Source organism: Equus quagga, chromosome 8, assembly GCF_021613505.1.
Source record: "Equus quagga isolate Etosha38 chromosome 8, UCLA_HA_Equagga_1.0, whole genome shotgun sequence".
Classification (NCBI taxonomy): domain Eukaryota; kingdom Metazoa; phylum Chordata; class Mammalia; order Perissodactyla; family Equidae; genus Equus; species Equus quagga.
The window spans coordinates 125,916,928-125,929,262 of record NC_060274.1 but is presented as its reverse complement, the minus strand read 5'-3'; the positions used below and the strand labels follow the sequence as shown (position 1 = coordinate 125,929,262).

The following is a 12,335-nucleotide window of genomic DNA, read 5'->3' as shown; positions in this document are numbered from 1 at the left end:
TAGATCAGGTGACAGCGGGAGAAGAGCGTTTGTGTGTCAGCTGGTAGAGAACAGGGAGAAGCAGAGGATGAGACAGGAGTCCTCGTGCCCAGCCTCCTGCCCCCTCTCCAGCTAAGGCCCCTCCTCCTGGGTGGGCCCACACTCACCTGGCTGGTAGCTCAGGAGATCCCTCTGGCCCTGGACATTGCCTAGCCATGGCTCTGGCCCTCGCTCAAACTTACAAAACAGCTCTGGGTTGGCAACAGTTGGTCCTGAGTCAGGAACAGAGAAAGGCACTATGAGGTCCTGGATCCAGGTCACTACATTAAGGAGGGTCTGTCTGTGACATGCTCTCAGCATTGTAAGATAAATGGTCAGGAAGGCAAGTAGGAATCTCAATGGTTTAATACGTGATTTAGAAACTCAGACACCTGTGAGGCCCCTAAAAGAATGGGGGACGAAGTGACAGCAATGAGGGGCACAAGTGAGGCTTGTAGGTATGAAGACTATTGGTTCAGAACAGACTCACAAACTCAAATGCTGAGAGGGGCCAGACCAGTAATACAACTGAAGAAACCAGCCGGGGGCGGAGGCTGGGGCACCTGGAGGACTCACACCTGTGCGTGGGGACAGCCGCTGTGCCACGCCAGGAGCGGCTGCCATGTGGAACACGGGCTCAGCCCCGCCAGGCTGTCTCACTTTTCAAGAGAAGCCAGAAATCATATTTGCATGTGAAAACTCCCAGCGGTTAAATATTGACAACTTATTTAAATATTTCAAGGAAGCCAAACAAAATGATGACAGCAAAACAACAAAAAGGTGTGGGCCAAATCTGGCCCACAAGCTGCTACTTCTGGTTTAAAAGAACCAGCAGTTTGTTTCAAACCGTTTTTAGCAGGCAGGGAAAGAAGACCCAACCCAGCCACAATCCCTCCAACCACAGGGAGCTGAGACCGTGGCTCCCATAACCCTTAGACGAGGGCCAAGACGAAAGGAGAAATGAAAGGCAGGGCAGATGGTCACCAAATTGAAATCAGAAAACAGTACACATATGTTGAAACACAATCACCTCTGTCCATGGTACAGAGGTCTACCCAGAGAAGCAGAGAAAGGACATTCAGAAATAGAAAAGGGCCCACCCCGGCGGCCTAGTGGTTAAGTTTGGCCGGCTCTGCTGCAGCAGCCCAGGTTTGGTTCCCAGGCACAGACCTACACCACTTCTCTGTCAGTGGGCATGCTGTCACAGCAGCTCACATACAAAAAAGGGAAGATTGGCAGCCGATGTTAACCCTGGGAGAATCTTCCTCACAAAAAAACAAATGAAAATAGAAAAGATGAAAAATACCTACACGGACACTGAGTTTTAAGCTGTTTTATCTCATTAAACCTCTACAACAACCCTATGAAGGACACCAAAGCTTAAAAAGGCTAAAGGGTGTGGCTAAGGCAAAGGAGCATCACATGGTGGGGAGGGGCTGAGACCAGATTTCCGCACTCCCGATCTGATGCTCCTCCTCCCTCCGCTCACTACCTCCAGTGTCCTATGGGCACTGAAACAGAATCCACCTTGCAGCTCCACAGACCACAGGCGGGGCTTTCCACCTGGCACCTTGGGGTATCCTGAGGCATTGAGGTCTAGCCTAGACATGCCCAATTTCCCCACTGCTCTTGGCCACTTTAAGGTAGAAGAGAAAGGGTGGTGTGTGAACCCATGTGCAGTGAAGTTAGATACAAGATGAACAGATGAACAGTGCAAAGATGCCTGGAAAACATGGTGGGATTCCAGAAAAGTCTCATGTATGTCATGGTCTGGGTACGGTTGGGAATGCTGATCCAGATTCAGGGCTGGAGGAAGTGCACAGGAACCCATACCCAGTGGCGCCACCAGCTTGTCAGAACCACAGATTTCCTTCTGTTGCTGACTCAGCAGCATCCATTCCTCTTGAAGCAAGTACACTGTGATGTCATCGAATGTCACAGGAGCCTGAAAGGAAAAATGACACCAGCTAAGCATCAACTTCTTCCTGGGATTAGTCTTTCACACCTGTGTTCACGACCACCTGAGGGCAGCCCTACTCTGGGAGAGTATCAGATCTGCGGGGGTTGGGGCATTGTCAATCTACATACAAGACCTACACTTATGCTTCTCGCCACCTGGGTACAAGTCACAGTGGGAATGAGACTCGCTCTTCTAGGAAGGGCCACACACTGAAACAACAGTCATACAGAAGGCTGACTCAAGAATTTCATAACCCTTTCCTGGCATGCTCTTCACCTGGCTTCCCACAGGACCCATTCCTTCTCACCCAGTGCCTCGGCAACAACTTATGGCACATTCTTTTGCAAAATCTTGAACATGGTAAATCTTCACTTAGGAAGATGTATCTGATTTTTAGAAATAGTCGAAAGTCATTCAGAACTATGTCTGCAAGTGAAGTTGATGATCAAGACAGGCAAAGCTTTAGAGCTGAGAACTACATCCCCTGGGGCTTGAAAAGTGGCTATGTTCCACCAAAAAAGGCATGAGCGGTTTCGGAAAATGTTTTGGGGAATTCTGGATTAAGATGGCAGATTGAACAAGTACACTGAATTTTTCTTCCTCCTTGTGAATTTAAAAGACATTCTCCTCCCCCCAAAACTCCAAAACAAAACACCCCCTAGAATGGGGAACAATGAAGGGACAACAGTAATACAATTTTAGAAGTTGAAAAGTTGAAAAGATAAAAAAGTAACAACTGAGGGGCTGGCTTGGTGGCATAGTGAAGTTCACATGCTCCGTTTTGGCAGCCTGGGGTTCGCCAGTTCGAATCCTGGGCATGGACGTATGCACTGCTCATCAAGCCACACTGTGGTGGCATCCCACATACAAACTAGAGGAACACTGGTGCAGACGTTAGCTCAGGGACAATCTTCTTCAAGCAAAAAGAGGAAGATTGACAACAGATGTTAGCTCAGGGCCAATCTTCCTCAGATCCAAGAAAACAGAATCCCCATCCCGCAGTGGGCAAACTGAGAAACAACCCAACTTGTACCACTAAATCTTCAAAATGCTCGGGATCTGACAGCACGGCAAACCTCTAGCCTGGGAGTGAAGACAGAGAGGCTGAAATAATTGAGGAATTGGAGAAAGCTGTTCCCCCACAAATGCCTGCCCAGAGTCTCCTACACGAGTCTCCGAGTTGACAAGCCCTCCTTTCCACGTGCTCAGAGCTTCCAGTTAGAAGGTTGGCTTTCCTCTGTTAAGTGTTAGCAAACAACTGGCCTACCAGACATCTGAGCTCTACCAGGGCTGAAAGAAACCAAAACAGATGGGGGGTGGACTAAGGAAATGCAGGGGAAGCAGCGAGAAGATTTAAAAAAAAAAAAAACTGGGGCCAGCCTGGGGGAGCAGCGGTTAAGTTTGCACTCCGCTTTGGCAGCCTGGGGTTCGCAGGTTCGGATCCTGGGTGCAGACCTAGCACCACTCATCAAGCTGTGCTGTGGTGGTGCCCCACATAGAAAATAGAGGAAGATCGGCACAGATGTTAGCACAGGGACAATCTTCCTCACCAAAAAAAAAAAACAAACAACAACTATCATTAATAGCCACAAAAAAAGTTATAAAAGAAATAATCAGAAAAGAAAATAGTCAGAAAACTCCTTGTTGTTTGTCCTATTTAATTTCACACCACAAACCTTTATGACCGAATCAAATAAATAAATAAAAATTACCAAGAAAAAAGAAATTCCTGACCTGCAAAGAAAAATAACATTTTGGGAAAATAGCATCCTTGGAGCTAAGTATAAGTCCTTCCAAAATGACAACTCTAAAGGGGACACACTCATTTCAATTTATAACAAGTTCTAGTTTGTTTGTTTAAAATTGCCTTGTAACTTTATACTCAAATTTCAAACACATGAAATATCTATTTTAACTTCAACAGTGAAGTGTCTCGAGAAAAACAACACAGATAATTCTTATCGATTGCTACTGAATTGTCTATTTAAAAGATAATTTAAATCCCACAACTAGAAGGACCTGCAACTAAGATATACAACTGTGTACAGGGGGGGTTTGGGGAGATAAAGCAGAAAAAAAAAAAAGAAAGGTTGGCAACAGTTGTTAGCCCAGGTGCCAATCTTTAAATAAATAAATAAATAAAAAATAATTTGAGTATTTTTCTTTTGAGTCAATACATATTCACTGCAGAAAATTTAGACAATAAGCAGAAAATATGTTTTAAGATCATCTACAATCCCTTATTGAAAAAGAATTACTACTAACATTTGGTATGTAACCTTCCAGTCTTTTGTCTATGAATGTGTAAGAAAGAAGTTTTAAAAACAAAAATGGAATTGTACTGCCAAATGTGTATGTTTTAAATAACTATTTGCTCTCAGTGTCTTCCAAAGCAAAATGCGATTATATTTCCAAAGACTTATAGGAGGATGGGCCCTGCTAAAAGAAGGCAGTCAGACAGGAAAGGGTACACAAGACATGGCCTAGGGAGAGCCAACGTGGGTGCGGGGAGGGAGAACCCTCAAGATTGTGCTGAAGCCAGAACCAGCAAGATGACCGTACACCAGGACAAGAGGGCAAGCTGTTCCGACTGGGGCAGGTTAAAAAATTTGTGACCAGGGAAAGCAGGGCTCCCTATTCGCACCCACTCATGCTTCCCCCTAGAGGGAACAGGTGGGCATAATTAGAGCCAATGGCCCCATCACTGTAGCTCCCCAAGGATGAAGAGAGTGGCCAGGACAGAATGTTTGGATAATAAAGAAGTGTCTTCCCAACAAGAGTAATTCCCCTGACACCTGGTACCTCCCTTTTAACCAGTATCATGGCAAGAGTATTCTGATTCCAGTTGACTGCAGTATAAAGAAAACACAAATCTGCTTGACTTGAATAAGAGGAATTCCTAATCTACATATAAAGCAAAGATTCCCACTTTCTACAGGGTAGAGCTCTGACTTCTCAGCCCACCACAAAGTCTCCTCAGCCTGAATCTAACCCACCTTCCTAACCTTAGCTCCACTTATTGCCACACCTGGAATCTCTACTACAGGCAGATTAGTGTAATTCTAATGACTGTTGTATCTTGCGCTTTTCCTCCCTCTACACATCCAATCTCTAGATTCCAAACTCCGCCCATTTCCTCCCACCAACGAAGTCTACCCACCCACGAAGTTCCTAGTCACACTCCATCCCTTTCATGAGGGCCTAACCACCTAACCATGTGGCCCATGACTTTCTCCTTCCCCTGAGCAAGGAAGGCTTTCATCCCTCGTGGAGCCTGGTACTTAGGAAGCCTATGGCTTATTTTATAACCCCCTTCACCATCACCTCCCAGCTCCCCACCACCAGGTTATACAGAAAGTACTTCCTAGGCACTTAATTTTTTTCATTCAACTTATTTATTACTATATTTCTATGTGCTTGGTGCATCGTGACCCTAAAATATGAAAAACACCATCTCTATTGTGAAGGAGATTAAAATCTATCTGGAGGGGACAGACAACTATGATACAAATGCAATAACAGAATTGTGTCCAGAGATAAATGAGAAGGAAGTTATCCTTCTATGGGAAAGACAGAGGGGGCCAGGAACCAGAATCACTGAGGCAATAAATACATGCACAAATAACTTCGCATCAGCCCTCTTTTGGCAGCACCAACAGACTCCCAGAGGGCACACCAGGGCCAGACTGCAGTCCTCTTCCCAGCACCCACGCCTTGCAGCAAAAGTGCTCCTGCAGTGACGCTACTTTATGAGTTATTCATTCAAAAAATACTGAGAACCTAGCAAATGCCAGGGGCTGCTCCACTGTTCAGCTGGGGATACAGCAGAAAGCAACGTCAACAAACATGTAAACAAAGAGATAAATGTGAGACTTCTGTAGAGTGATAAGAGCTGGAAAGAAAATAAAACAGGATGAGATAGGGTGATGGGGAAAAGTCTTTGATCTCTATCCATCCTTCTGCCAATGACAGGCAAGATACCCCACACGCAGTCCAACGGGCCAAGATTGCTTTTAGTTAATAAATATCACAAAATAGCACCAAAAGGAAGATTCTAATAACAGACCATGCCACTGTCTCAAGTGGACCCCCAGTCTCCAGCTTTGAGCCAAAACTGAGATTCAGAATAGAGCCGTAGAAGAGAAGAGCCATTCCACCCAGGCCTTAGTTATTGTCATTCATTTGCAATACATCTTACACTGCCAGTTTGTTTTGCAATCACTTTATTTCATCTTTGGATAACGTTCTCATTTCCCAGGTAAGAAAAATGATGCACTTGAGAAGGGTGAGCACCTTTTTGAGGCACCCTGCAAATAACAGTAAAATCAGGAGTGAAATTCCCAGCCCCCAGGGCTTTCAATTAGTGCTCCGGCCTGAAAGACATCAAATTTCTCCTCCACCTCTCAAAATGTCTGTATTTCTCTCTTCTCCCATTAAAGACTCAGAAAACCTATAACTGAACAGAATTGCTTGAAATCAACCTCAAATCACTAACTCCAATTTTCAATGCCAATTGTTTATAACCCTTCTTCCTCACATTTTGCTCCCCCTCATCCAAACTCAGCTTCAATCTAAACTAATGTGGATATTACCTGAGGGTAAGGACCACTTCCTTTACTTTTTTGGCATCCCCTACAGTGCTTAACATGCGGCTGGCACACAGCTGACTTTCAGTCTTTCTTTAGTTAGGTTCTGTTGAACTTTATTGTCTTGGACTGTTTCCTTAGTAGGTTGTTTCATCTGGAAAATGCATCACTGTAGCTTGGGGCGGGGGGCAGTACAGAAGAGATGCTTAAGCAAGGAGTAACTTCTTTTGTAATTCAGAGTCCTTCCCAGTCTTTCCAGGAAAAACTACAGCATCAAATTAATCTCATCATCCTTTCTTTTGTCTGTGGGACAACCTTTCCAGGCTTATCCAAGTCTTTGAAGTGAAAACTGCAAGAGAGCTAAGTGAAGAAAGTGGTCATTTCACATTGATCTTTGTACTTCTAGCCTCTGGTTCAAAGTGAATGACAGCTCACAGATGTTTATTAAATGAACAACAACAAAAATTTTAAAGGAGGGACTCAGTCAGCACTCCAAAACCTCTGATGAGGTAATTTCCTGTGTGCCCAAGAAGAAAAAGTCCTCAAGAACGGGTGGCAAAGAACATGCAGAAAGACCTTAGGTCTAACAGGCTGTCACTGTCTCCAAGTCAAGCGCCTTACAAGCACGCTGGTCTTTGCTGACACTGCCTTGGTGCTCCAGCAATCCTGTCAAACCCACTTAACTCTACCTTCAAGTAGCTTTTCCCACCTTTTCTTCCAACTCACAGCCTGCTACTCAAAGCCTGAGGCAAGTTTATGAAACACGCTTCTAAGCAATGCTCAGATACTCCATGAAGCAGATAAGCTGGAAACAGAAGTCGGCAAGAAATATGTCAGATGCCTTTTGCTTTTCTTCTTAACCCTGTCTTAAGAAGCGGGATGTAGGTAGGACCAAGCCCTCACCCTTCCTCTCGGTGATGCTGATCCCTACCCCTTGGTTCCCACTGGGGTCTTATTCAGCCTGAAACGCTTAAAACAAGTTGGGCCTCTTCAAAAAACGCCAACGGTGGTGTGGGAAAACAGGGAGCACTTTCGCATCACTACACTGAGCGGGGTCACCCACCCCTGCATCAACCGAGTTGTCACTTGGCGGAGGGCGGCTGGCCAAGCCGGAGACGGAGCGGAGCCGGGAGGCTGCGCGGCACTCGGAGCCAGGCGTCCGCTCCTCCCTGCGCCCCCGCCCAGAGGCTGCTGCCCAAGCGCAGAGGAAGAGGCGGCGGGCGAGCGGGCGAGTCCTTCCCTGCAAGGCTGGCTCATCTGCGGGGACTCCGCCCGTACCGCCCGCCTCGCCGGAGCCCAGATGAGGGATCTACGGGAAGGAGGTGGGCGGCCCCAGGGCCCTTCCAGGCCTACCTTCCCCGACTCCCTGGGCTCCATGGCCCCGCTTTCGGTGCCCCGTGCTGACCCAGCCACTGCCTCCAGGCCGCCCCCTCCCCCCGCGGCCAGGCCCGAGGAAGCCGCAGCCGCGACCACCTTGGTGACGGGAGCCCCTGAAGGGGAGACCGCCCCGGCGGGGAGGTAACGCGGCGGGCAACTGGATCTCCCAGGTCGTGGGGGCGGGAGCGCTGGCGGAGCCGGGAGAAGCGCGCAGCTGGGACTATCGTCGTGCCGAGCGAGCCGCTTTACGACAGCTGCCTAGCACGAGGCAGCGGGGCATCACGGGAAGCGTAGTCCGGCCTCAGTAGGCGGCTCTCAAAGCTGCTATTGGCTCCCGGAATGCTGGGTCCTGATTGGACGCCGAGCAGCTCTCTCTGCCCTTCCCGCCACCCTCCTGGGTGATAGTTCTTAGGTAAAGTCCCTTCGACGCTCTCCCAGACCCTGCAATAGGGCAAAGCACTCTAATTAGGCTATGAGATCCCTCCGTTCTTGCGTTTGTTCCCTCGCATTTTTAGGGCCAGTGTTAACCTTGAAGGTTCCAGACTTTATTTAATCAAGGAGGGTAATACTTTTCTTACATTCCTTCAAAAAGCGTCATTGGTTGCCTACTATGTGCCAGGCACTGTGCAAGGTTTGGGAATGTAACACAGTTGAATGTAACAAAACCCTTGCCGTCAATGAACTCATAGTCTATTGGGGAAACAGATAATTACAAAACAAAGAGACAAGTGCAATGAAAGAGGTGAGCAGAAGACCGTAATAAAGCATGCTGTCACTTTAGAGTGCAGTGATGGGAAGATATGGGGTGGTTAGTCAAGGATTTCCTGAGGAAGTGGTGCCTGAGCGGAATTAAAACAAGAGGTAGGAACTAGCCAAGTAAAGGAGGTGCTATGGACGGAATAGTACCCCCTCACACTAAAAAAAATTCGTATGTTGAAGCCCTAACCCCACTGTGATGGTATTTAGATGTGGGGCCTTTGGGAAGTCATTAGGTTTAGATGAGGACAGGAGGGTGCGGCTTTCATGATAGGATTAGTGCCCGTATAAGAAAAGACGCTGGAGAGCTTACTCTCTCTGCCATGTGAGGAAATAGTGAGAAGGCAGCTGTCTGTAGGCCAGGAAGAGAGTCCTTATCAGAACCTGACTGTGCTGGCTCCTTGATCTCAAACTTACAACCTCCAGAACTGTGAGAAAATGGATTTTTGTTATTTAAGCCACCTGGTCTATTTTGTTGTGGCAGCCCAAGCCAGCTCAGACAGACAACTGGGCATAAGAAAGAGCGTGAGCAAAGCCAGAGAGACAAGCAAATGGTGCAGGGACAGTGTGTAAGATAGGAAGTTATGGGAAATGACGCTGGGGAGATACACAGGGGCTGGATGTGGAAGGGAGAGTGTGCTACATTAAGGAATTTGAAATGCATTTTAAGTTGGTGAACGGTATAAGAAAATTTGCACTTTGGTTGGATCAGTCGTATTGCAGAGTAGAGGGTGAATTTAAGGGAGAAAAGACTAGAAAAGAGAAGACCACACTATAAAAATATCCTTGCTCCCCTTTCTTCTCTTATCTTCTTTAAGAGATATAAAATTATATAAAGTAATAATTATAACAATTTAGTTTGTAGTATATATAGATGTAATATGTATAATAATAATAGTACCAGTAAGACTCAATGTATTTTTACATGTGTACCATGTAATCACCACCCAGATCAGATATAGAAAATTTCCAGCACTCTAGAAAGCTCTTTTGTGGCCCTCTCCCCACTATGTATGCATAGAAGTAAAACTACAGAAAGTAAAGAAGTGATTATTATAAAGTTTGCAATAAAATTAACTTTAGGGGAGAGGGCGGCAGGTGCGTTTGGGAAGGGACACAGAAGTTTCTGGCATGAGAACAGTGTCCTGTTTCTAGACTTAGACGGTGGTGACCCAGACGCTCGTTTTACAATTATTCATTAAACTGTGCATTTATTTTTTATGCATTTTTATGTATGTGTGTTTTAAGTCACAATGCAAAATTTTAAATAAGAAGAAATATAGTTTATATTTTTAAAGTTTTATTAATACATATTGCCATAACGATTGGTAAATATTTGATTATCACCCTTGGGTAGGTCCCAAATAACCGTTTTTCCTTGTATGACCCTGCTTTCTAGCCAGGGTTGAATAGAACTAAACTCAGTAGGGCCAATAAGAAAACCTTCTTTAGAAATGTGAGGAAGATTCAATCCTTCTTAATATTTGACCTTGTATTAGGCAGCTCAGGCTGCCACAACAATGTACCATAGCCTGTATGGCTTAAATAGAGACGATCACTTCCTTACTGTTTTGCAGGCTAGAAGTCCCAGATCAGAGTGCCCGCATGTTGGTTTCTGGCGAGATCTCTCTTCCTGGCTTATAGACAGACACCAACTCACTGTGTGCCTTCACGACCTCTTCTTGTGTGCACTTGGGGTGCGGCGGGGGGGGGGGGGTGTCTGTTCTTATAGGGACACTAATCCTATCAGGGCTACACCCTTATGACATCATTTAACCTTAGTTACCTCCTTAAAGACCCTATTTCCAAATACAGTCACATTGGGGTTTAAGGCCTGAACATATGGATTTGGGAGCACACAATTCAGTCAACAGCCTTGTATGCTTTGACCAGCTACCTTCTGCCAGATTCACTCCTTGGTAGGTGAGTCTGCATTTGTGAGAAAGACGCATGTGAAAAGAGGAGAAGACAGAGAGAGGACTCCAGATGACCTTCCAACCGCCAGCTCCGGGGCCCAGCTGTATCACTACCTTGGAGAGCTATAGTTCCACCCGTGAGTTATCCCTGTATTCTTATAACAAATTCTCGTTTTTGAGTAAAAAAATTGGAGGTGAAATAATTGAGACAGCTAAGATAGATGTTCTTTTGACAAGTTTTTCTGTGAAAAGGTGCAGAAAAATGGGCAGAATCTAGAGGAAAATGTGTGGTCAGGCAAGGGGCTAAGCTGTGAGACAGAAGGCCATGTTTCTGTGTTGATGGGAAGGGAACTGCAGATTCTGCAAAGGTGGAATGAAGCCAGGACCCAAGTCCTTGAGAGGGCAGTAGGGGCTAGGACCAGAGTATAGAGGGCCTTTCCAGGAGTGAGGACACTTCTAGATGATACCAGGAGGGAAGAAGGAGACGATGGAGTACATGGAGTTTGTAGATTTACTGAGGGAATGGCCATCTGATGACGTGTCTATGAGACAAGGTCATCTCATGAAAATGAAGTGGGGAGAAGAGGAGAAGGTGTGGATAGCCATCTCAGAGAATGGGAAATGGGGTTTATGGGGAAGCAGTAAGTAGGATGGCCAAGTTGAATTAAAGGCCAATTTGAGGCTTGTGATCACACACTTAAGGTAAAAATAGCCAGTCTGCAAAATTCTGTCCAGAAGCAGAATCTTGGGCAGATGTTTGGGCTGGAGTACTGCCGGACGGGTATGAAGGAGGGGGCAGAGAAGCGGGGGGATTAATAGTGTTTGCGTTGGAGGACCATAATGAGAGAGAGTTGACTCTCAATTCTATCTAGCTGCACATTAGGATTACCCATGGACCTTTTAAAGAACTTGACTTCTTGGGTCCAGGATGGGGCCTGGGCATTGGTTTTTAGATGATTCTAGTGTGCAGTTGGTGATGAGAATCACCATGAAGGCCATGAATCTAAGCTGAATCCTGAGGGGAGATAGGAGGGGGCTGATGAAAAGTGAGAACCTGGTGGGCTCAATGAACATGAGGCTACAAAAACAGAATAAATGATCGCAGTGGAGTCTATAGCAAGCAAGCTGGAATGATAGGAAGTCATGATTGCTAAGTAAATATTTGAAAGTGTTTAAAAATTGTCGAATTGTGGGAGTAGATTCTCAAGGTGGAAATGAGGGAGAAGATCATTGTCAGTGAGGGGGTGAGAATATAAGAACAGAGTCTTGAATGGATTCTCCATATGGACACTGAAGATGCTGAAAGTTCATGGAAAGGAATATGACCCGTGAGCTGAAGTCTTCTCTGGATGATGGAAAGTGACCAGTGGAAGTCAGGAGCAGAGAGGGTGGTGAAGCTGGGTGGCACAAGCTACACAAGAAGAGGTCTCTTTGCAGGAGGTAGAGGGAGAACTGGCCAGCGGAAACCATAAACATGAGCATCACAGAAGACAAGGATCTTTCTTCCTGGCCCTGAGGTGGGACGTGGGAGAAATATCAGCTTCCCGGTGAGTGGGGACTTCAGGGAATAGATAACCTAGCTTCGTAATTACATGATGGTGGAAGAAATTTTTGGAAGTGTTAACAAAAGAGCCGAGTCTACTGATGACAAAGCAGGAGTTTCAGAGGGCATAGTCGGGGGAGTGGAGGGAAAGGAGGTGTGGGGGACTGGCTCAGAATGGG

General features: G+C 46.1%; 1 protein-coding gene across 3 annotated transcripts in view; it reads right to left on the bottom strand.

Moving 5' to 3' along the window:
* Positions 1-8,310, bottom strand: part of ZNF862 (zinc finger protein 862) — a 34,256-nt gene extending 25,946 nt beyond the window's left edge. The window contains exons 1-3 of one of the 3 annotated variants that reach the window (XM_046669832.1): positions 7,918-8,310; positions 1,852-1,963; positions 147-251 (exon numbers count right to left, since the gene is read on the bottom strand). In XM_046669832.1, the coding sequence (XP_046525788.1) occupies positions 147-251; positions 1,852-1,963; positions 7,918-7,941 (241 nt within the window). In that variant the 5' untranslated portion in view covers positions 7,942-8,310. The remainder of the gene's footprint in view (positions 1-146; positions 252-1,851; positions 1,964-7,917) is intronic. The other 2 variants (XM_046669833.1, XM_046669834.1) reach the window with 2 other exon arrangements.
* Between the last annotated feature and the right edge of the window lie 4,025 nt (positions 8,311-12,335).